Consider the following 24,338-nt stretch of genomic DNA (forward strand, 5'->3'; position numbering starts at 1 on the left):
GCGGGGCTAAAAACTTGAAAAAAAGGTCCGGAGCACTGCGCTTGCGCATGGGGAAGCCGGAAGTCGAAGCGGGAGTGACTCCGCTTCCGTTTTTGGTTTTCCTCCAGTGTTTGGGTTTTTTCGCCGTCGCCCAAGATGAATCGATTCTTCGGGAAAGCGAAACCCAAGGCTCCGCCGCCAAGCCTGACCGACTGCATTGGCACGGTGGGCACTTGATCATGCATAAGTAGTCTTAGGACCTTTCACATTCCCGACCCCTCCTATCCCCGCTCCCAGCTCCTACTCCACCCCATTACGGAAGCCGGGCCCATTACACCTCGGCCTTCTCCATACCTACAGCGTCCTTTCATCCCTTTTTCCCAAGTCATTCCTCACGCCACAAACCAGGGACTCTGTAATCCCATCATTGCCTTGCTCTACCTGCTCTCAACCCATCCTAATGCCATTGCCCTGTCCACTAGCTCTTGCCTTGGTTCCTTCACCCCAACTTGCCCTAGGCCCATACACCCTTTTCACCTCATCCAGCCCAATCTTTTACCCCTTTTCCATCCCTCCCCATGACAGGGTTCTTTTCTCTGTTGATAAATTACTACATCTGGATCTCAGTAACATAAAATTCAGAGTCCCAACTCGTCAGATTAGGCCATCATCTCTGTCCTAGGGAGTGGCATTAGACCTAGCCTTAGCTGGTGTCCAATGGGTACTGGTTCGTTTCATGCATCTCCTTGTTGAGCCCTCAGCCTGACTAGTCTATGATCCAGGGAAGTCTCAGTTCAGCCCAGTAATTCTCAAGTTGTTTTTCTACCCCAACACACTTCGGGAGGATCTGATGTATAGGAATGGAGGGGATCGTTGTAGATTATAAAAGCCCCCCAGTCTTTCCTACTGGGAATCATACCCTGATGAGTGAACTACAGTTTTCCACCCCTCACTATATGCTTCCCTTTGTTTTTCTTTCTCCATTTTCCTGTTTCTCCTGCCCCTTCCTGTGTAAGTATATTGCAATAACTACCACTTCATTTTATATATTCCTTCAAGGTGGACAGCAGGGCAGAATCCATTGACAAGAAGATTTCCCGATTGGATGCTGAGCTAGTGAAGTATAAGGATCAAATCAAAAAGATGAGAGAGGGTCCTGCAAAGGTATGGTAATTGGCAGCTGCCACAGAAGGTACTATGACTAATTTGAGCACCTGTAGAAATAGCACCTGGTGATAGGGGCTGGGTGAAGGATACAGAAGAGATACTCACAGTCTAGTAAAGAGAAAACACATGTGAAAGTATATTCTTCAGGGAGATTTTTGTGGCTGGATATGAGAGGCATTTGATCTGGAGGGGAGATGTCAATTATGTGTCCAGAAGCATGTAAATAGGAATTCATGTATTTCACTGATCTATGCTGAGGATCAGTGAGTTGCCAGGCTGGTCAGGGCAAGTAGGGATAATAATCTGGTTAAGGAGTGGCATGCTGGGAAAAAGAGGACAGATCTCAGCATGTTGGACCAGTGTTCTAATACTATGACTACTACTACCTGCCATGACCTTGATAAATCCACTCATTTTCTTCTGTTACTAGGAACATAGGGTATTATGTTTAAGAGACTACACTATGGATATAGAACTGTCTTGGTTGTTCTACCTCCATAACTTGTAACTAGGTAAACCAGGGCATCACTGAACCTCAGTTGTGCCATCTGTGAAATGGGAATAATAATACTTTATTCTGTGAGAATTAAATGAGATAATTCATATGACCTGCTCAGTACTCTATCAGAACTTAGTAGCACTTAATAAATATTAGTTTTTATCTTCCATGAGGTAATATCTGTTTTTCCTTCCACATTGGAGGAGATAAATAAAATGATAACATGGAACAGAGTAGAAAGGAAAGACTTTTTCCAGCCTTAGAAGATGGTGTGAAGTGAAGAATAGAAGCAGGAAAGCTCATCTACACTTGAGATGAAAGCCCAAACCGGGTAGGTAGTCAGAAGAATAATATAAAATGAGTCAGTTTGAGAGTGAGTCGAAAAATTAATAACACTGATGACTGCCTGAGGAGACAACAGAGAAAGGAAAGATAAGATGTAAATGTTCTTAATCTTAAGAAGAGAGAGGTTGGTGGCTCTATGTTTTTCGGTTTTGTTTCATTTTGTTTTGTTTTTGTTTTTTGATACTAGAGACTGAACCCAGGGGTTTTATCACTGAGGTGTATCCTCAGCTCTTATTATTTTTTATTCTGAGATAGGGTCTGGCAGAGTTGCTTATGGCCTTGCTAAACTGCTGAGTCCAGCCTCAAATTTGCCATCCTCCTGTCTCTTAGCCTGCCGAGGTACTGGGATCACAGAGGTGTACCACTGTACCTGGCTAGTGATCCTACTGTTAGTTATTTCCAATTTGAGATAAGAGTGAGGAATTTGGGCATGTTCCATTTAATTTGAGCAGGATGTTCAAGGAGGGGATCTCCCTCAGGCAACTGGATATATAAAATGGCATTGGGAATGTAGCTCACTTGCCTCACTTGTAGAGCACTTGCCTACCATGCACCAGGCCCTGGGTTCAATCCCTAATACTACCAAAAAAAAAAAAAAGGGGGGACACTGTTGGAGTTGGAGGTTGAGATAATATACATTAGGGAAAAGGAAAGTAGTTCAGGATACTGAGTTCTGGGATGAAAAGACAGGAGCGAAGACTTGAAGACTAAACAATATCAGTGCTTGGGAGAAGAAAAAATTGGGGAGCCAGTATGTTTCAGTGCTGGAGATCAACCCAGGGCCTCAAGCAAGGTAGGCAGGCTGTCTACCACCAATTTACACTTCCAACTCTTGGAGATTTGTTTTTACCATATGTATGTTTTCTGCTTTCTTTTTATTAAAATCTGTTTTTCTTCTTAGAATATGGTCAAGCAGAAAGCCTTGCGGGTTTTAAAGCAAAAGAGGATGTAAGTTATAACATAATCTCCTTCCCTTCAACAGATTTAATCAAAATGGTCTTCTGATCTTTCAGGTTTTATACCATTGTCAAGGCATTCTTTATTTAATTACAAGTTTTTATTGACATATAATTAAATATAGTTAGCTAGACTTTCCCCTTATTCAGCAACATCTGTTGTAATGTAGTCTAAATAAAACTTTTGACTAGATAAGTTCCATATCTGTGAGTCCAGTACAGTAGTTATTAGCAACATGTGGCAATTGTGCACTTGAAATATGACTAAGGAACAGAAGCTTTAATTTTATTTAATTTTAATAATTTAAGTAGCCATAGGTGGCTAATAACTATTAATTTGGACTTGACCAGATATGTAGTTTTTGGTTCTAACATTATTTAGCTAGTATGCCTTTTTTGTTTTTTTTATAAAGATATGAATGCTGAATATTCCCTCTTACCAGAGTAGACTTAAAAGTCTTTAATTTTTTTTGTTTTAGGTGACTGTGTCCCAGAATTTGAGCAGAAACCAAGTAGTATCATTTTTTTTTTTTTACTGTGGACTGTTCAGCTGATGAAATTCTTTGAGGAGTTGTAGATGCCAGGCATAATCAGCTAACAGGGAACCAGAAAAATTGTTGATATCTTTTATTCCATTTTTTAATTTGTTACTAGGACTTGAATTCAGGACTACTTTAGCACTGGGCTAGTCTTTTTTTATTTTGAGAGAGGGTCTCACTAAATTGCTGGGTGTGTCAATGAATTGCTGAGGCTGGCCTCCAACTTAGGATCCTCCTGCTTCACCCTCCCAAATCACTGGTATTCTAGGCATGAACCACCATGCCCGGAGTCTATTCCAATTTTACAATGACTTATCACACATTAAATGCCATCTTCTTCCTTTTAGATTAGATCACATTTGAAAGAGAAATTATAAAGCAAATTTTTTTTGTTATAAAAGGAATATGTGTTCATTTAGAAGCTTGGAAAATACATAAACATGAGCAGAAGAAAGAATATTTACTTAGATTTCTATTAGTGGAAATAACTACCATTAGAATGCTGATTTCTTCTAGTCTCTCTTCTTTGTGTATACATGATATGTGTGCATATAATTTTTTAGAGGAAAACTTAAATTATTGTGGGATTATATGTCATTCTTTTCTACTTAATGTTATATCACAAGCATTTCCCTATCCTTTTAAATATTCTGTGTAAACTTTATACACACACACACACACACACACACACACACACACATATTTTGTACAGGAGATTGAATTCAGGGGCACTTTGACCACAGAACTATATCCCTCATCCTATTTTTAAATTTTGAGACAGGGTCTCACTAAGTTGCTGAGGCCGACCTCAAACTTGAAATCCTTCTACCTTAGCTCCTGAGTTGCTTGGATTATAGATGTGCCCTACCATACCCAGGGAGTGAAATTTAATCATAATGGAATCATACTCTTCTTCCTTTTGCCTACCCCATGAATTAACAATTTTCCTTCTGATTGGATAGTTCCAAATACTGTATAAGGACCATAAGTTTTTGAGGTAGTATCATAATTTGATATGAAACTTTATTTTAATGAACATATCTTAAGTATCAGATATTATATTAAGTCAGTTGGATGACCTAATTATGGCTACAGGATTAGTAAAATATCCTCAGGAAGTTCAGTCTATTGGAAAAACATTTGGCTGTAAGTATGAAGAGCCTTAAAAATAGTATTACCCTTTGCTCCAAGAGATCTACTTCTTTTTTTTTTTGCGGTGCTGGGGATTGAACCCGGGGCTTTGTGCTTGAAAGGCAAGCACTCTACCAACTGAGCTATATCCCCAGATCCACTTTTGAGGATTTTTTTTTTTTTTTTTTTTTGGCCTCAGATTGAACCCAGGGGTGCTAAACCACTGAGTCACATCCCCAGTTCTTTTTATTTTTTATTTTAAGACAAGGTCTTGCTCAGTTTCTTAGGGCCTTACTAAGTTGCTGAAGCTGGCTTTGAACTTGTGATATTCCTGCCTCACCCTCCCAAGTCATGGATGTTCACAGTTTGCACCACCATGCCCAGCTCTAGGAAATAATTATAAACACATATTTTAAGATATGTACCAAAACTGGATAAAGCAAATGCTATACTGTTAAGTAGAAAATAATGTTATAACTAAAATGCCTGCAAAAGAAAGGGTCTGTCTTAGACATCAATTTTTAAGCATTTTGACCCCCTACCACCACCTTTTTTCTTTTAAGATCTTATTTAGTGTTAGGAATACTTCCTTCCTGAGAATTTCAATCTGACTCACTTTTATCATTCTCAATTTACTCTAAAAAGGTATGAGCAGCAGCGGGACAACCTCGCCCAACAGTCCTTTAACATGGAACAAGCCAATTACACCATCCAATCACTGAAGGACACCAAAACCACGGTAATCCCAGATCACCTGTTTTCATTATTTTAATGTTATATATTTATTGTTTCACTCGTGAGCTCTTTTCCCTGTTTTTGTTTTGTTTCCCATAGTTTTTTAAAAGACGGTTTGATCAACATGACTTCTTAAGATACTGGGTTTTCTTCTACTTTTTTAGGTTGATGCTATGAAACTGGGAGTAAAGGAAATGAAGAAGGCATACAAGCAAGTGAAAATTGATCAGATTGAGGTGAGATATTTACTAGTTTCTGCAAGAATGCACACTAGTTTTTGAAAGGATCTGAATGAATGTTTGCATAATGGAAAGAGTACAGAAGAGGGATTGAAATCAGGAAACAAGGGTTTGGGGATTTAGCTCAGTGGCAGAGTGCTTGCCTAGTACGCTGCAAGGCCCTGAGGTCAGTCCTCGGCCCTGAAAAAGAAAAAATCAGGAATAGATACCATGTTTTCAGTTTCCACGTTGTTGATACAAAGATTCTAATACTACATATAGTTACTACACAGAGGAAATAAATGAGTAAGTGTATCTACACACACAATGCTTGGTACATAATAAGCACCCAGTAGTTACTTGTAACTCAAAGAGTTTTACTTTGTTTCTTCAATAATGAAGAAGCAATGTTACTGCCTATGTGCCAGTATTGTCACAATTGTCTAATGAATGTATGTATATAAAGTGCTGAACACAATTTCTGGAATAGATTTGGTTTCCTTTGTAGTAATTCTTTTCACATTTTAATAAGAAGTCATTAGTTCCTTAATGTTAACATTTCTTTTTGAGATTAGATTTTGTGCCCTCAAGCCTGGCTGCACTCAACTGTCAGGTGAACAGCCCAGATGGCAAGAGGGATAGCAGAGGGGTTGGGGATATAGCTCAATTGGTAGAGTGCTTGATTGCAAGCACAAGGCCCTGGGTTCAATCCCTAGCACCCCAAAAAAAAAAATAAATAAAGAGGGATAGCAGAGGGAGGAAGTGGTGACCTAAGGGAAGAAAGAGGTTTCTTTGCTGAGTTTATAGTAGTGTTCTTTATCTCTACCTTCTGCCGAGAATGTTTCTTCCCTTGATGGCAGGGACTTGATTTTGTTCAGTGTTGTATCCCCAATGTCTAGAACAATGTCTAGCCATAGTTGGAGTCCAGACAGTATTTTATGGTAGATGAGTGGATGAGTAGGAGTCTGTTAAAGGAGAAAAAGCAGTATGGCCCCATTCAGACAGTGTTTGAATAAGCAGTTACTATATTCTAGGCATTTTACTATCTCCATGAGGTATTCTCTGGCAGTGCCAGTCTTTGAGAGTGAAAGCATTCCTCCTCTGTCTTATTTCTTTCTTGCATCCCTTAGACTGCCCTTAACCATTTCCAACTGTCCACAAGTTTCTGCTTATATGGAGTTCAGCTTCATGAATTTCTCAGGAAATTCACTGAGAACAATGTTCTGTATATTCTTGTCTTATTTGTATAATACCATTTGGTAACAATATAAAATAATATTTTCTACTTTTAGGGCTCCTTTTTGTTGTTGTTGTTAGTTTTGTTTTGTTTGGTTTTTTGCGGGGCTGGGGGTAGGCACCATACCAAAGATTGAACTCAGGGGAACTCGGCCACTGAGCCACATCCTCAGCCCTATTTTGTATTTTATTTAAAGACAGGTTCTCACTGAGTTGCTTAGCACCTCGCTTTTTGGCTGAGGCTAGCTTTGAACTCACAATCCTCCTGCCTCGGCCTCCCCTAGCTGCTAGGATATAGGAGTGCACCACTGCACCCAGCAAGGGCTCCTTGTGTGCCTATAATTCCAGCAACTCAGAGGCTAAGGCATGCACTATCACACCTGGCTTCACTTCCTTTAAATCTGTATTTCAGCCAGTGCTTCTCTGTGTAGAAGAATGTTTTACTCTACTTATTATAGCACATTGTGGTATTTGTTGCTTGGAAATGGAGAAAAGCAAAGCTTTTACTTTAAAACAAAAATTTCCCTCCATTTTACTTTGACTTCTATATGGAAAAACAAACCAGGAAGTCATGAAGGAATTTTCAAGTGTGTTACATTGCTCTAGAAATTGTGAATGATAAATGGTGCTGATTTGGACCTTTGACCTGTTAACACTACTGTGTCCCCTCTCTGTGGAATGCATATTGTTGTTCTGCACATCCTGACACAACAGAAAATACATATTTTCTGTTATATTATTGCAATGAATCCCTGCAGTAGCCCTATGAGATAGGACTCTTAATAATCTCATTTAATGAATGAGGAAATAAAATCTTAGAGATATTGCTTCTCATTAAGTAATATAAAATTTGAATTTGGGTATTTCTGACTCCAGGGTCTATGCTTCTAACCATTTTATCTAAACTGCCCTTCATATGCCCTGCTACTTCTCAAGATTGATTTCACACTATTTCTGGCTTTATAGTAGTCTCCTAGTTTTATTTAAGTACAGGTCGATCATTCACAGATGGTTTATATCCTCAGTCAATTTTTTTTCACCAGCCTGGTCTCAGATATCAAGCTATCCTGATTCTATCTGTGTTTCCCTATCTAAGGTGGCCTAGTACAACTTTTTGTACCATCCATTTGTTTTTGCTGTTGCCTCCCTTTCCCTACACAGTATAGTCTGTTTTTGGCTGACTCAAAGAGTAATTTGTTTGAATCAGTTGCCTCCTTTGGGACTGGGGATGTGGCTCAGTGGTATGGCGTTTGCCTAGCATGCATGAGGCCCTGTGTTCAATGCCCACTGCCCAAGAGGGGAAAAAATTACCTCCTTTTCTCATTAACTTAAAAAGTGTTGATAGTTTAGATGTTTCTTGATTTAATGTTTCATGTAAAACTTTCTATAATAGAAGGGAGATGATGAGCATGTTTTCAAAACAGGACTTGATTTCTGTGAGCCACCTTTAAAAGCTAATGCAAAATCATAGATTTGATTCTTTATTTCTAAGATCATATTTTACCACCAAAATAGAAAGGGGATTATAAGGGTTAGTGATGTTCACAGTTATTATTAGGGGAAATCTTTGGGCTTCTGATTTTAAGTAATTTTTTACATGTTCTTTCTCATACTTTTAATTAGAAAGGACATTCAGGGTACTGGGGTGTAGCTCTGTGGTAGATGGTGTGTTTAGTATGTACAGGGCCCTAAAACTAAAAACTAAAAAAAAAAAAAAAAAGGAGGAGGAGGCATTCAGAAATTAACCATACCCATCCTTTAGAGTGTCTACTCAGTTATTGTCTAAAAGCAGTTACTAGTCAAGGGTGGGTCTAGGGAGGTGAACTAACAATTATTAAGAACTATTTTGAAAAAAAAAAAAAAAGAAAAAGAAAAAAGGAACTATTTATATACTTGGCATTTTATGTACATTGTCTTTTCAAAAATTAGTTCTAAGATTCGAAGAAGAATGCAAGGAAAGAGAGTACTTAGAGGAAAATAAACCACATCATATAAATTTCTGTAGGATTTACAAGACCAGCTAGAGGATATGATGGAGGATGCAAATGAAATTCAAGAAGCACTAAGTCGCAGCTATGGCACCCCAGAATTAGATGAAGATGACCTAGAAGCAGGTAAGTTATAAGACAAGCAATGTATATATAGCTTTGGAATCGGAAAGGAGCAACTTCCTGGGACCTCTCCCCAAATAGCAGTGAAAATTTCTATCAGAATTCCCTAAGAGTTAGTTTGTGGTAGTCTCTGGGAAAAGAGCTTATGAGGCACCTGCATCAGACTTGCATGCTCCATGAGCAACACTGGTGAAACTCTGAAGGAAGGTACAGCAAAAGCTGACATGGTAAAACTATCTGTGTCCTCGACTTGACCTTTCCTTCCTATTTTCCTTTTAATTTTGTTTTCCCTATTTTCCTATTTGGAATCAACTACCTAAAAAAAGCAAAGTAAATTAAGAAACAATACTTGGCAAATACTTAGTGTGCATCTGTCACATTCCAGGCACTGTGCTAGGTGCTAGGGATTCAGTATTGAAGAAAACAAATATGATCTCTGCATTTGTGAAGCTTCTCCACTAGCAGAGGGCAAAATACAAACTGCCTGCTTCAAGTAATCAATTAGTTATAAGAGCACATATTATTGGGAAGAAGGAGATATTGTGGGATCCTATAGTGGGGGAATCTAACCTAATTACTGGTGAGGGACAGGCATGGGTCTTAAAGGATGAGAAGAGGTTAGCACAAAATAAATGGGAAGGATTGTTGAGTGGCTTCAGGGAGAGGAGTCTAAAAGCTATTGTTGTACTCATGCAAAAGATGAAACTGAGTAGATTAAAGAACCACTGTACACTAGATTTTCTGTGGCATGATTTCCCTGTCATGTTACTGCTGCTTTTTGCTCTCTCTTCATGTTCTATTTTTGCCTCGATTCTTTTTCTTTTTTTCCATTCATTTCTTTCTTTCTTTTCATTTCCTCTCTTGATTTTCCCCTGATCAATCTGTACCTACTATTGTCATTCTTCCTGGTTAGCTCGGCATGGTGGCGCATACCTGTAATCCCAGCAACTCACAAGGATCTCAAGTTCAAGGCCATTCTAAGCAGCTTGGCAAGGTCTAAGCAACTTAGTGAGATCTTGTCTCAAATTTAAAAAAATATAAAGGTCTGGGGATGTGGTTCAGGCCCAATACCCCCCCACACCAAAAAGAAAAAAAAAACCTCCCGGCTATTTCCAATTCATTTCACTGTAGACACTTCTAGAGCCTGATTTTTTACAATGCTCACCCAATATACAACAATCTCATGCCTCCTTTCACTACTTTCTTTTCAAATCCATCAATGAGAGAAAAATAAAAGACTGGGGGCCAGGTGTGGTGGTGCACGCTTGTAATCCCAGCAGCTCAGGAGGCTGAGGCAGAAGGATTGCAAGTTCAAAGCCAGACTCAGCAACTTACCAAGACCCTAAGCAACTCAGTGAGACCCTGTCTCTAAATAAAATACAAAAAAGGGCTGGGGATATAGCTCAATGGTAAAGTGCCCTTGGGTTCAATCTCCAGTACACCCTCCCCAAAAAAAGAGGGGGGGTCCCATAAGCCTGTGAAATGGCTGTTGGTTTTTTTCCTTTTTGCTTTTCATAGATTTTACCATATAAATTTCCTGGAAAGTTTCTTGTAATCTTCATCTTTTGTTTTCTTGAATTTTAGAATTTTTTGGTAATCCTTTTCCCTTTGTTCTTAAATTTTCATGTTATTGCGAATCACTAATTTTTTTTAACAGCTGCCAATTTTCTTGCTTATATTTTTTTTGAAATGTTAACTTTTAATTTCAGAGTTGGATGCACTGGGTGATGAGCTTCTGGCTGACGAGGATAGTTCTTATTTGGATGAAGCAGCATCTGCACCTGCAATTCCAGAGGGTGTTCCCACTGACACAAAAAACAAGGTGAAATCCTTTTCTGCTGATATTTCTCTACAACATAGAAAAGGTTTTATGCCCAACAGTCTGGGAATATGAAAGATAGTCTTAAGTTAGAACAAGAAAACACAATCCTGGTCATTATTTTGGGAACCCTTGAAAGTCCAGTTTTCCTGCTTCAGACAGTGAATGTATAGGCTGCATAAATAGTGCCCCTGAAGCCAGGACTGTCTCTATACCAAGACAATTTCTATAATGCACATAAGCACTCTTGTTGTGAGCTAGCACTGGATACTGTTTATAGGTTTTAGACTTTTTGTTTGTGTGTGGTACTGGGGACTGAATCCAGAGCCTTGTACACACGAGGCAAGTACTGTACTACTGAGCTACATTCCCAGTCCAGGGTTTTTTTTGTTTTTTGTGTTTTTGTTTTGTGGCTCTGGAGATCAAACCCAGGGACTTGCTGATGCTAACTAAGCAAGTGCCCTGTCACTGAGGTACACTCCCACCTCCAACCCAGATTGTAAACATTTCCTGGTAACTCATCAGCAGCACTTGCGTGAGCCTTGCTAGGCAACAGTGTAAAAGAAAGTCCCTCTCTCCAGACAAACTAGTTAATGATTGAGTGGAATTTTTAAACTAGAGATTAATAATTTAAGTATAAAACTTAGTGTAAGCTGGGTGTGGTGGTGCATATCTGTAACCTAGCTACTTAGGAGGCTGAGGCAGGATTGCGAGTTCGAGGGCCAGCCTGAGCAGCATAGCAAGACCCTGTCTCAAAAGAATAATGCAGAAAGATTCTAATTCAACAAGGTTAAAAAAAAAAAAAAAAAAAAATCAGGCTATCAGGCAGTATGGCAGATCTTTTAGCTATCTTGAGCTTTCCTGTTCCTTGCACATGCAAGATGCAGATAATTGCAAGTATTTCACATAATTATTGTGCAGAACAATTTAAATATTGTATGTAAAGGATTTTACAAATTTAAAGCCCCATCTATATCTACATAGTTGGCATTATTGTAGATAGATTATTTTATTGCTTATAGAAATCTTATTTACTCCATTTTAGTTTCTAAAGTAATGTATTATAGTTTCTGTTGCCACTGGACATTTATAGCCCTGGTGTTGTCTGACCCCCTAGTATACACACTGAGTATACACAGGTAATTGATAGAATATTTTAATAGGAGCCAGTCCTAGCTCTGCCTTTATTCACTATGTGATTTTAAGCAAATTAAAAATTCATGTCTTCTCAGGAACCTCATTGTGTTTTCCCACCTGTGAAATGTGAGGAGCAAAGGGAGGGGAGCAAGGAATTTCTCAGGTCCCTTATAGCTGGTTTCTGTGACTGTGCATCTTCCTGTTATCCTCCTCCTTTCTCCCTTGAGCCTGAGGGAATTTTGCCTATCTGTACTGCCAACCCCATTTGACCTACCCCCACTCTCACCTCTGGCCACTCCATGGTTCCAGATGCATAGGTTGCTTTTTCTCAGCACTCCTGGAATAGTTTTTGTTTTGTTTTGTTTTGCTTGTAGTGTTAGGGATCAAACCCAGGACCTCACACTTTCACACATGCTAGGCAAGCACTTTTACCACTGAGCTATGTCCCCTGCCTGAAATAATCTTTATGAATACTACCATTGCTCACCTTTTTAATTCCCTCATAATGAGTCCCCAGAGCATCTATATTATTTCCACTTTTAGAAGGTCAGATTCCCAAGTAAAATGTGCTGTGGGGATAGGGTTTCTTAAATGATACCTCTGCTGTGATTTTATAGTAAAGTATGGTATTGGAAATAACTGCTTGTCTGTGTGAGGGCACTGCCAATTCAAGATTATAAGAGGCTAAAAAAGGTTTGGTCCACTGTAGAGATCAGAGTGAAAATTCAAATCTAGCGGCAAGGTCTACCTCCTCAGCCTTTCCTCCTTGACACTTCCAACCCCCCTTTCTCCTATTTTGATGTTTTTTGTTTTGTTTTTTGAGATGGGGTGGGGTCTTGCTTCGTTGCCCAAGCTAGTCTAGAACTCGAGTGGGCTCAAGGGATCCTCCTGCCTCAACCTTTAGAGTAGCTGGGACTACAGGTGCACACCACTGGACCTAGCTTATTTCCGTTTTTAGATTTATTCTTGTATTTCTCTTTTTTCTCATTCGTGCTTACTTTACCCTGTAAAGGATCATCCCTTTTAATCCTTTCTAATTCTTTGTCTGGAACCAGGCGCAATCCCTTCAGTTTGGGAGGCTGAGGCAGGAGGATTGTGGGTTCAAAACCAGCCTCAGCAACTTAGTGAGACACTAAGCAACTCAGTGAGATCCTGTCTTTCAATAAAATATAAAAAAGGATTTAGGATATGGTTCAGTGTTTAAGCGCCACTGGGTTCAATCCCCAGTACCAAAAAACAAAAACAAAAACAAATTTTGCCTAGTTCATCATACACATACCCTCTTAAAAAATTCCATTAAAAAGCTCCATTTTTTTTTCCAGTTATAGATGGACACAATACCTTTACTTTATTTATTTTTATGTGGTTGCTGAGGCTCTAACCCAGAGCCTCACACATGCTAAGCAAGCACTCTACCACTGAGCCACAACCCCAGCCCTCCATTATTGGCATCTGAGTGGGATTTGGGTTTTGATTGATTAAACACTTAGAAATGTGTTTTGGCTACTAAGTGTGTGTAACCATTTTTTATCAAATGAAAAATAGTAGCACTAAACCTTGATTCCTTTTCACAGGATGGAGTCCTGGTGGATGAATTTGGATTGCCACAGATACCTGCTTCATAGACTTGCATCATTCAAGTACACATGAAAAATAAACACATATTGTGGGACTAGGAAATATATCTAGATTTTCCATAACAGATTTAAGTTTCTTTCCTTTCTTTGAAGGAAAGGTTAATTACACTGCTCTTTTATTTTTTTCCGGTAAGAAATTCACTGCTTGGAGGAAGGTTTCTTATACTAAAATTTGATTCTTTTTCTCTTATGAAAGATTAACTTAAAAGTATCTTTGGCTTTGTATGACTCATTTTCACTCATTATAATAATCTGAAATAAAACCGAGGAGATGAAGTCTTTAAATTTTGTGACAGTGTAACTCTGCAGTCTCAATGTGACCTGATAAATTGATAAAAGATAAGATTTTTGAGACTGTTCATATTATGATTCAAAATCATTTTCTATTGTGGTATATTGGTGGTTCAAAGTGATGGCTTTTTTGATAGGTTTTGTTGTGTCTTGTGAGCAAATCATTACCGTGTCCAGTGTTGGAATGGAATTGTGACTACTGTATCACAAGTGGATATTTTGACTCTATGGTTCCCTCAGTATTACAGCCTGACTTGTAATCAATAATGACTATTTCTTGATATTTAATGTATAGGACATTTATTTATACTCAATAAATATTTTTCAAAAGGATACAATTTTAATATCACTTCAGCCTAAGATCTCCACTACTACAGAAACCAAATTTAACCAATAGCATTGTTGTACAGAGGTAAGAGCGAGTAATAATCTGGACTTGGGCCCTTGGTATACTATCTACTAAGTCTACTTGACTTCTGTAAATGTCTATTTCCTTATTAGTAAAATTGTGCTTGAGATAAAGGTCATAACTACTTTGTTACTGGCAGTGTGCTATATTCTCATTTGAGGGATTATTAACAATAAAAAAAAAAAGTGGGGGCTTCATTCTTTTCTTGCAGGGTGCCTGGAGTGCTACAACAAGTCCAAACTCCTGCCTGATTTTAGGGTCTTTCACGATTCTTCCTCACTCAACCTCTCACCAACAGCATTACCCCTCTAGCATGGCTGGGTACACAGTGCCATGTGTACCAGTCTTTCGTGTGTCTGTAGTTCAAACTAATAAACACTTACTAAACACTAGATCTGTAGAAGTCTCTATGCCAGTCGAGGGAATACAAAAAATAGTCACAGTTCCTCTTTTGAAAAGTTCATTGTTTAGGCCGGTGGCACACATCTGTAGTACCAGTGGCCTGGGAGGCTGGGGCAGGAGGATTGAAAGTTCAAAGCCAGCCTCAGCAGAAGTGAGGCACTAAGCAACTCAGTGAAACCCTGTCTCTAAATAAAATACAAAACAGGGCTGGGGATGTGGCTGAGTGGTTGAGGGTGCCTGAGTTCAATCCCTAGTTCCCCCCCCCCAAAAAAAAAAAAAAATAAAGTTCACTGTTTAGTTATAGGTGGGAATGAAACATGTTTATAACTCTCTCCCACCCCCACTGGCCTCACTCTCAAGAAGCCTCCACTGGGAGCAAGCATTACAATATTCATCAATACCTTCTTAAAACCTTTCTTGTCTTCTCTGAGTTCTCTCTTTCTCTGGACACTTATTCTCTTCAATGGACTTCTCTTTCTCAGTCAGCCCCTTAAATATTTCTTCCATTATAATTCCAATCGATACTCGTTAGGAATACTGGGGTGCCACAATAAACCAAGCACAATAAATCAGACACATTTAAAAGTTACTTAGCAAGGCAAATTTTACTTCTGCAGAAGGGTGTGCTACCAAAAATGCTGGCAAGCAAGCACAGGGGGCAGGAAGTCTGCCCAGGTTATTATCCCTAACAGCACTGCCTCTTGCTCTGATAGGAGGATTTCGGTGTTACAATCTACGATTGACTAATTTTAAAATTGGGGAGGGGAAGGGGAAGGGCTATGGTTATGATTGGATCATCTACACTATAGGCATTGTGATTGGAATACAAGGTAATATATTGGGGGGCTCAAAATGGCTACATTTTGACCACATAGTTTAGATTACATTTTTGTTACATATTAGGAAACTCAAGACTATAGGTTTAACTTTGACAGAACATCAATACTCTCCTTGAGTATTCTCACCTAGATTTCAACTATTACTGTCACTAAACTTGATCTCTCCTTATTTTCAATTCTGGGCTTATTCATTTAAATGCCCCACATTAACTAAAATCTAACAGCCAAATTAAGCTCATCTTAGGGTTCACTCAGAAGACATTCTTCCTTTATTCTTTCTCAAGTTAATGTTAGCCAAGACCCATAGTCTAAGTCTGTTTTATGTTGTAACAAAATACCACAGACTGGATAAAATTTAAACAATAGAAGTTTGTTTGACTCACAGTTCTGTGGGCTAGGAATTCCTAGGTCCAGGGGTTGGATTTGGTGAGGACCTTCTTGCTGCAACTTAATATGGAGGAAAATATTACATGGTAAGAGCATGAGAGACAGTAAACAGGAGGGCAAAAGGTTACCACCTTTTATAACCAAACCTCTCCCATCATAACAGACTTAATTCATTCATGAGGGCAGAGCTCTTGTGGCCTAATCACCCCTTAAAAGTCCTACTCTTAGTACCCTCCAAATGGCAAACTAGATTTCAACCTGGGTTTCAAGGGAAGAGATCCAAATCATAGTACCTATATATTGGTTGATATTTGATCCTCCAGCTGGACTATATACATTAGTCTTAAAAGGAACAATCATTCTATCTAAAATCTTCAATTCATTGGCTTTTGGCACCCCCCTGCTCTTTGGTACTAGGGATTGAACCCAGAGGTTATCTACCACTGAGTCACACACCCGGCCCTTTTTAAAAAATTTTGAGACAGAGTCTTGCTAAGTTTCTGAGCTGGCCTTGTACTTGCAACCCTCCTGCTTCAGCCTCCCCAGATGCTGGGATTACAAGTGTCACTGCTGCACCTGGCTGTTAACCATTAGAAGCAGAATTGAGTGCAAGTGATCTTAGGTTTTAATTTGTCAACTCTTGAGTTTAGCAGAAGTGGGGCAGTAAACTAGAATGACATGTGAGAGTAAGTGTGGCACTTATACTTGTTACCCATGTTTTAGCTTTCCTCTCCCACCTTAGTACTTTTTTCATCTCGAGACAGAGTCTTGTGAAGTTGCCCAGGTTGGCCTGTAACTTGCTCCTCCTACCTTACCCTCTTGAGTTGCTGGGAATTATAGGCATGTACTACCATGCCTGCTGATATAATAAATCTGGATACAGTATGGATACTTGGATTTTTAACAGCTTGTCAGGTAGGTAGGCCTTAAAGTAGCCAAAGTTGAGGGAAAAAAAGTTAAAGTTGCACCCACTGCCCTAGGGTGCCTGACCAGTATGAACAATTACCATCCATTTCTGCAGCTTAAGGCAGGGGTGTTCTCATCCATGGAATGAGTGGGGAAGTACCCCCTCTGTATTTTAAAGAGTTTGTGAAAGACTGAGGTTCGCTCTTTGAAAAAATGGTAAGCCATTTGAAAAAATTCTTAAGCCATCTGTGCTTGGGCTTATTCTTTGGGGGTAAGTTTTTTGGTTATTAATTTAATCTCTACTCTTGGGACTACTCAGATTTTTCTATTTATTCTTGAGTCAGTTTTGGCAGTTGTTCATTTTTTCTAAGAATTTGTTGACATAGGGTTGTTCATGGTATTTCCTTTTGATTCTCTACGGTTGAAGGTAATGCCCCCTCTTCCATTGCTAATTTTAGAAAGTCAAATCTTTTTTTTTTCCTTAGTTTAGCTAAAAGTTTGTCCATTTTGTCGGTTTTGTTCAGTGAACTACATTGTGGATTTTTCTTTTCTGTTTTCCACTAATTTCTGGTTTGATCTTTATTATTGTGCTCGCTTTCATTTAGTTTGCTCTCTTTTATAGTTTCTTAAGGTGGAAAGTTAGGGAACTGATTTGAGATTTTTTTCTTTGCTTTTATTAATAAACTGTCAGACATCTTGGCTCTGTTTTTAATTTCTGGAAATGACAGGCAAAACCAAAACTAAAACCTTATTTAAAATTTTTGCATTTCTTTACCATCAGTGAAGCCTTTTCATAATTATTGCCCACTTGTTTTCCCATTACTTTTAGAAGTCCTTAACTAAGCTGGTTGGTAAAACCCACCACAGAACAACTTCACACATTCATTTAAAAATTTATCCTTTAATAGTAACTCCAAACTTTCTCCGTCGTTTGGTGTCCATCTATATTTGTCGTTTAAGCTACATCCCCAGCGGTTAAAAAAAAAAAAAAAAAAAAAAGGCACGGTCTTCCTAAAATTATCCAGGCAGACCTAGAATTTCCCATCACCGTCTTGGACTCCGGAGTAGCTGGAATTACAGGCGGGCGCTAGAGAGCCCGATTAGGTTTTTGTTGTTGTTTTTATTGTTGTCGTTTAATTCCAAGCCTCAACTATTCTGAGAAGGTGAGGTCTGAGCTGACTCTTGACGATCAGTTGAAGTTGGCTGGTTGGCGAGGTAAAAGGGCGTCGTAGCTGGAGAACACCGCGCATCGCAAAAAGAAAAACAAGCATATTACGCAAGTCCCCGCTCTGCCTTGTACAATCTTTGGCCACCTCTACTTGCCACCAGCTACTAGTCTCCTTCCGCCGGGCGCGTCTGTCTGACGTCACGGACTCGCGAGTCATTCGATTCAGGCCGCGCAATCTCTGTGGCAGTCAACCTGGCGCGCAGATGCGAATCGTCTCGCGGCGCCGGAAGTTAGGGGCACGTGACCGGGTGACAGCGCTCTCTTGGCTGCGGGGCTCGCTTTAGGTGCTGCGGCACGGGATGGCGGAGGCGCCTCCTGTCTCAGGTACTGTCCTGGCCCGCGCGGGACTGGGCCCTTCTCAGGGAAAGGCAGTTTGGTCAATAACCAAGTCCTAGGGCTTCGGCAATTTATATCGCGAGAGTGGCTCATGCTAGAGTTGGGAATAGTGGCTTGGAAGGGCCAAGCCACGCGCGTCGCGCATACGGAGACCTCCAGCATCTTCAACTGGATGGTGAAGCCCGGCATCTGGGTTTCCGAGGAAAACGGGCTTGTTCCGGCGCCCAGTGAATCGATGTGGGTGTCCCGCCCTCCCACTGGGCCCACATCGGCCTTCCTAGGGTACATCTCACTCACCTCCGATCGGAGGGCGTCGGTCGAGTCGCCGCCAGTGGCTGGCGGGCTCTCGGTTCCATCGTGTGTGCGCGCTGTGCTTGGGGTGTATGCATACCTCTTGGAGTGGCGGGGCGCGCGCCAGCCGAACATCAGTGGTGATCGAGTCTCAGTTTCCTCATCTGTCTGAGCAAATAAGTTGAAAGCTGTAAAAGCTCTTGCTCTGTACTGTTTCTGTTAGCTCACTTCCACTCATGGAGTAGACCGCCTTATTTGACTGTTAGTATAACGTCCATTTTCATTTTCATTTCTTTCGGTGTGTACGGTAGATCCGTGGTTTCCAAACTTTGTGAACAGGGACCAAAAAAAGAAAAAAAAATTTTTTTTAATCACAAGCTCATTTCACTTAAAGAATGCGAAAGTGAACCAAACATTTCAAGAGGCAATGGTTTACTATCAGTAATATACTCTTTGCTTCCGTCTTCCTTCCTGTTTGTGTGTTTTTAAACCCGGGGCCTCACACATGGTAGACAAGCACTCCACCACTGAGCTACACGCCCAACCCTTTTTAAAAATTTTGAGACCTTGCTAAGTTACCCAGACCGGAATCAAATTTTCTATCTTCCTACCTCAGCCTCCCAAGTAGCTAGAATTACAGGTGTAGCACCTGGCTTCTGTTTCACTTTTAAAAGTAGTCATCACTACCCACTATATTGATTTAATAGGGGTTTTGTTTATTTTGGTTTGTTGTTTTGACAGATGTGTGCTGCTGGGCCTGGCTTCTACATGATTTGGTTTTGTGATTTCATGACCCACTATTTCTGAAAAAAAAAAGGGCAACAATTTACAGCATTTGTTGGTTAGAATCTTAGTTCTGCCACAGACCAGCTGTTGGGGTACCAATAAGACTATATATGTACTTGTGTATTAGATGGCAGGTAAAACATTTATTACTGTGGGTCTCAGTTTTAAAAATCGGAAAAAGTAGTCCTGACTTGCTTGGTTATTAAGTAATCTTGGGAGAGGAATTTTCTTTCTTTTTTTTTTTTTTTGTACCAGAGATTGAACCCAGGGGTGCTTAACCACTGAGTCACATCCCCAGCCCTTTTAATTTTTTATTTAGAGACAGGGTCTCCCTAAGTTGGTGAGGCTGGCTTTGAACTCATGATCCTCCTGCCTCAGCCTCCCAAGCTACTGGGACTACAGGCATGCATCACTGCCCAGCAAAAATCTTTTTGTGTATGTAGTACTAGACATTGAACCCAGGGGTACTCTACCACTGAGCTACGTTTACAACCCTTTTTATTTTTTATGTTGAGACAGGATTTGCTAAGTTGCTAAGGCTGGTCTCAAACCTGTGATCCTCCTGCCACAGCCTTCCAAATAACTGGGATTACAGTCATGCTTTCCATGCCCAGCTGGGGTGTGGAAAACTTTTTAGGCTGTTATTTTCCCCAAGTAGTCCTTCAGCAGACCCTCTAAACTGGATCTATTGATCTTCCCATCCTTGGGCTCACTTCTCATTTATTTCTGTATCCTTCAATGTTTGAAGCAAAAAGGGTAGAGACTGTCTGGTTTGGGTCCCAGGTTACCCCCTCTACCCCATCATGCATTTACTAAGACCTCACCATTCCCTTTTGTGTTTCTTTGATTTTTGCTTTTGTTCCTATTCCATTTTCTTATTTTAGCATCATCTCTAGCACACACCCTTCCTCCCCATTTAAGGTCCTAAATGGTAGCTTAATTCAGGAGGAATCTTTTTTTCATGGGTAGACTCAACAAGTCAGCTTTGTCTCTGGACTTTATAACCTGCCAGTTGGCTTTGCCCTGGCTTTGCTCTGATCACCTGTTGAATGTCTACCATGTTGCTGTGTTATCTTGGATCTTGAATATCACTTACTTGTATTATAGCCATGTCTTGATGAGGAGACATCCCAGTTATATTGAATAACTTCCGCTTACTTAAAATAGTGAAAGGATTCTCTCTTATCTTTTCCATGGTCCAGTTTCCTGATTCATGTGTCTCTTTTCCTTCCTCATGTCTCTTAAGTGTCTTTTCAAGGACTTTGCCTTATGCTTCATATGTAGTGGAACATAAGCTGTGTATGAATAGGTGCAGTCCTGTCTGAATTGATTCGTTACTACTCAAAAGACTATTCTGTACAACTTGACTGACCTTATTTCTGCCCCTCTCTCCAGACTTACTTCTTCAAGCAGGACAACTGCACAATACCTCTTGGTCCAGTTTTTACCCACACTTGTCTTTAAGTTATACCTTATGTCTCCAGAACATCTCTACCACCTTCTGAATTTATCTAATCCTCTTGCCATTTTGTGAAGCCCTCCACTTCACCCTTAGAATTCTGCCTGTGTGGAAGTGTTCAGTTTCTAGGATTAAGTGAGAGGTTATTATGACCTTTATGAACTCATTTATTTCTTCACTATGTTTCTGTGGTCTCTGGTGCCACACTTCCTTATCTGGAATCCTGAGTCTGCATTGGAATACCTCTGTGTCTTTAGGCAAGTTACTCTCTGTGCTTTAGTTTTCTCATCAAGAATGTGTTAAGATTTTCTGAGTTAACACATGTAAAGAACTTAGAATAGTGCCCAGCACATATTAAGTACCTAAAAGTGTTAGGCCCTATATTTAAACCTGAAACCCATAGGCTCTGCACTGTATCCATCTGCACTTGACTATATGTATTTCAGGTATTCTGTAGTCCTAACAGCAAGAATAAAGACCATTTTAACTACTTTGTATGTGTCATTAACTTGCTTTACTCTTTTTTTCTTTTTTTTTTTAAATTGGTACATCATAGTTGTACACAATGTTGATATTTGTTGTTACATATTTGTACTTGCACACAATATAACAGTATAATTTGACCAACATTACTTCATAGTACTTCCCTCCTCCCTCCCCTCTTCCTACCCCTTGCTTTACTCTTTATAGGAACTCTTTTTGTTGTAGGAATTGTTTCCATCTGCATTACATGTAAAAGAAACTTAAAGCACAGTAAGTGATAGGGACTTAAATCCATGTCTTTCAGACTCTGTTGACTCATAGCATATTCTATATGTTATATAAGGTTTTGGCTTTGTTCCCAACTGGTTTTGTGTTGTTAGACTAATCATTTCTTATTTGGGCTTTAGTGACTGAGTTGACTATACTAAAATCATTCTAGTGCCAGGCGTGGTGGCATATACCTGTAATCCCAGCTCCTCAGGAGACTGAAACAGGAGGATTGCAAGTTCAAGACCAGCCTCTATACTTATACCCTGTTTCAAAATAAAAGTTAAAAAAGGGCTTGATATGTAACTCAGTGCTAAACCACACCTGGGTCAGTCTCCAGTACCAAAAAGGAAGAAAAGAAAAATCATTTTAGAAGAGCAAAGTGAGTGGGTTTAAGGGAAGTATGATCAATTTTCAGACTGGGATTCTCAAGCATATAATGGATGTTATTATGGAAAACCCAGAATATTATTCCTGGGAAAAGAGATAGAAACTAATATGCTCACTATGCTAATATTATCTATGTGAAATCTTATTTAAATTTCAAAATAATCCTTTTAAAAGTCCTATCATCCCTTATTATAGATGTGGAAAATGAGGCTAGTGGTGTTCAAGTGATATCCCTAACCTCATAACATAAATTGAGGGTGTTTAAACCCATTCAGCTGACTTCAAAGTTTGTTTACTTGATATTGCACAATGATACTTTAGAGTTTTGAAAGACTCTGGTGACTGATAGCTCATTGCTGAACTGTTAACTGACCTTTAAAATTTTGATAAAATAAATGAATGTGTACGTAATGCCTGATGACCCAGATGAACATTTTCACTCAGCAACTCTTAGCTGTCAGTGGCTCTGTGGCCAGTGGATATGGGATGATTGATCCTCTACAAGCACTTTGAACCCATCACCTTCACAGGTCTAAGTTTGTTTTGTATAATGTCCTTAGAAAAATGATTTTTAGATATGGCTTAGAGTCTTATAGGCTTCATGGGTAACACATTAATTTCCTTACTGGCATGTCTATTCCTTATGTCCTAGGTACTTTTAAATTTAATACAGAAGCTGCTGAATTCATTCCTCAGGAAAGAAAAAATTCTGGTCTAAATTGTGGCACTCAAAGAAGATCAGACTCTAATAAGATTGGCAGAAGAAATTACAGTTCATCACCTCCCTGTCACATTTCCAGGCAGATTCCTTATGATGACATCTCTGTTGTTCATCAGCACAGTTATCCTTCAGGAAGTAAACCTAAGAGTCAACAGACTTTTTTCCAGTCTTCTGCTTCTAATAAATCACTCAAGAACCATAGTCTTCAGAATCAGCCTTGGCAAAAATTAAGGCATGAAAAGCATCATATCAGAGTCAAGAAAGTACAAGGGCTCACTGACCAGAGCTCAGATACAACTAGCTTAGAAAGTGTGTCCAAGTTAGAGAGTGGGACAAACCCCAGTGAGCATAGCCCTTCTGAGAGTGAGAAGGAAATTGTTGGTGCAGATCCCAGGGGAGCAAAACCCAAAAAATCAGCACAGTTTGTATACAGTTATGGTAGAGGCTCAAAAGTCAAGGGGAAACTAAAGTGTGAATGGGGTAACAAAATGACTCCAAAACCTGAGGATGCTGGACCTGAAAATAACAAATCTGTGGGGGTTTTCCACCCTGACTCTGCGGATGCATCCTGTAGAAAAGGAGTACTGGATGGATATGGAGCCAGACGAAATGAGCAAAGAAGATACCCACAGAAAAGGCCTCCCTGGGAAGTGGAAGGAGCCAGGCCACGACCAGGCCGGAATCCACCAAAACAGGAGGGCCAACGACATACAAATTCAGGATCCAGAAACAACATGGCCCCCATTCCAAAGGATAATCTTAATGAAAGACCAACAAAATCAGCCTGTGACAGTGGGAATTTGGCAGTTGTCAACAAGTCTTCCAGAAGGGTTGACCAAGAGAAAAGTGCTATAAGGAGACAAGATCTTCAAGTGATATCTTCTTTCCCCAGAGGAAAACAGAACCATGTGCTAAAAAATGTGGAAACACATACAGGTAAATCCACCTAGATGTGTGGGAATGTGTTTTTAGTACTTTTTAACAAGTAATATATTCACATAATTTAGAAAACAAAGTACAAAAAGGTACACAGTGAATAGTATCTTAATTCACTTTGTGCTTGGGTTTTGCTACTGCCCGTTGCACTTCTTCCCATTTGGTAAGCACTTACTTGGTTTTATGTATATTACAAACAAATACAAAATAAGGACTTTTTCCAAATAAGGAGCTGTGTAAGGGTTCTTAAAAATGCAGATATAGGTAGCAAAGATGTCTGGCTATAAGATTTTATTTTATTTTTTTCCTGCAGTACTGGGGATTGAACCCAGGGCTTGGTGCCTGCTAGGCAAGCACTCTACCTTTAAACTACATACCTAGCCCTGAAGATTTTTTTGAGTTGTGAAAGCAGAGGTAAGGGATGGTAACATCCCCACTCTCTCTGCACGTTACAGCCTGCATCACCTAATCTGCCTCATCTTGTTTGCGCAGTTGTGACGGTTCCTATCCACTCTCTCTTAATTTCTCTCTTTCATCTCTTGCACCACCATCGGAGCGCATTTTTCCTAAAATATATTGAACTATCTTTTCCCTGCATACTTCCATTTGTTAGTTCTCATTACCTACAGATTCTGTCTTCTGCCTTACTCAGTCCTGTCTTCTGCTACCTCTTATATTACCCCAGTCCCCACCATTTT

At 39.7% G+C, this 24,338-nt stretch overlaps 2 protein-coding genes and 1 long non-coding RNA gene across 5 annotated transcripts in view; 2 read left to right on the top strand and 1 right to left on the bottom strand.

Annotated features, from left to right (window-relative positions):
- The first annotated feature begins 48 nt into the window (after nt 1-48).
- Nucleotides 49-14,465, top strand: CHMP5 (charged multivesicular body protein 5). The gene is made up of 8 exons (XM_079113275.1): nt 49-204; nt 1,039-1,143; nt 2,892-2,938; nt 5,262-5,355; nt 5,516-5,587; nt 8,811-8,919; nt 10,626-10,738; nt 13,447-14,465. The coding sequence occupies exons 1-8, from the start codon at nt 136-138 to the stop codon at nt 13,495-13,497; spliced, it is 660 nt and encodes a 219-aa protein (XP_078969401.1). The 5' UTR covers nt 49-135; the 3' UTR covers nt 13,498-14,465.
- Nucleotides 4,167-5,249, bottom strand: LOC306645440. The gene is made up of 2 exons (XR_013759652.1): nt 4,778-5,249; nt 4,167-4,686 (listed from the first exon to the last, which is right to left on the bottom strand). It is a non-coding gene; the product is annotated as an uncharacterized lncRNA (long non-coding RNA).
- Nucleotides 14,466-18,164: 3,699 nt separating the features above from the next.
- Nucleotides 18,165-24,338, top strand: part of NFX1 (nuclear transcription factor, X-box binding 1) — a 63,739-nt gene continuing 57,565 nt past the window's right edge. For all 3 annotated transcript variants that reach the window (XR_013759647.1, XM_079113241.1, XM_079113242.1), the window contains exons 1-2: nt 18,165-18,295; nt 22,636-23,640. Coding sequence is in view for 2 of the 3 variants with exons in the window: in XM_079113241.1 (XP_078969367.1) it covers nt 18,271-18,295; nt 22,636-23,640 (1,030 nt within the window). In the remaining variant the exon portion in view is untranslated. The remainder of the gene's footprint in view (nt 18,296-22,635; nt 23,641-24,338) is intronic.

Source organism: Sciurus vulgaris, assembly GCF_902686455.1.
Source record: "Sciurus vulgaris genome assembly, chromosome: 15".
Lineage (NCBI taxonomy): Eukaryota > Metazoa > Chordata > Mammalia > Rodentia > Sciuridae > Sciurus > Sciurus vulgaris.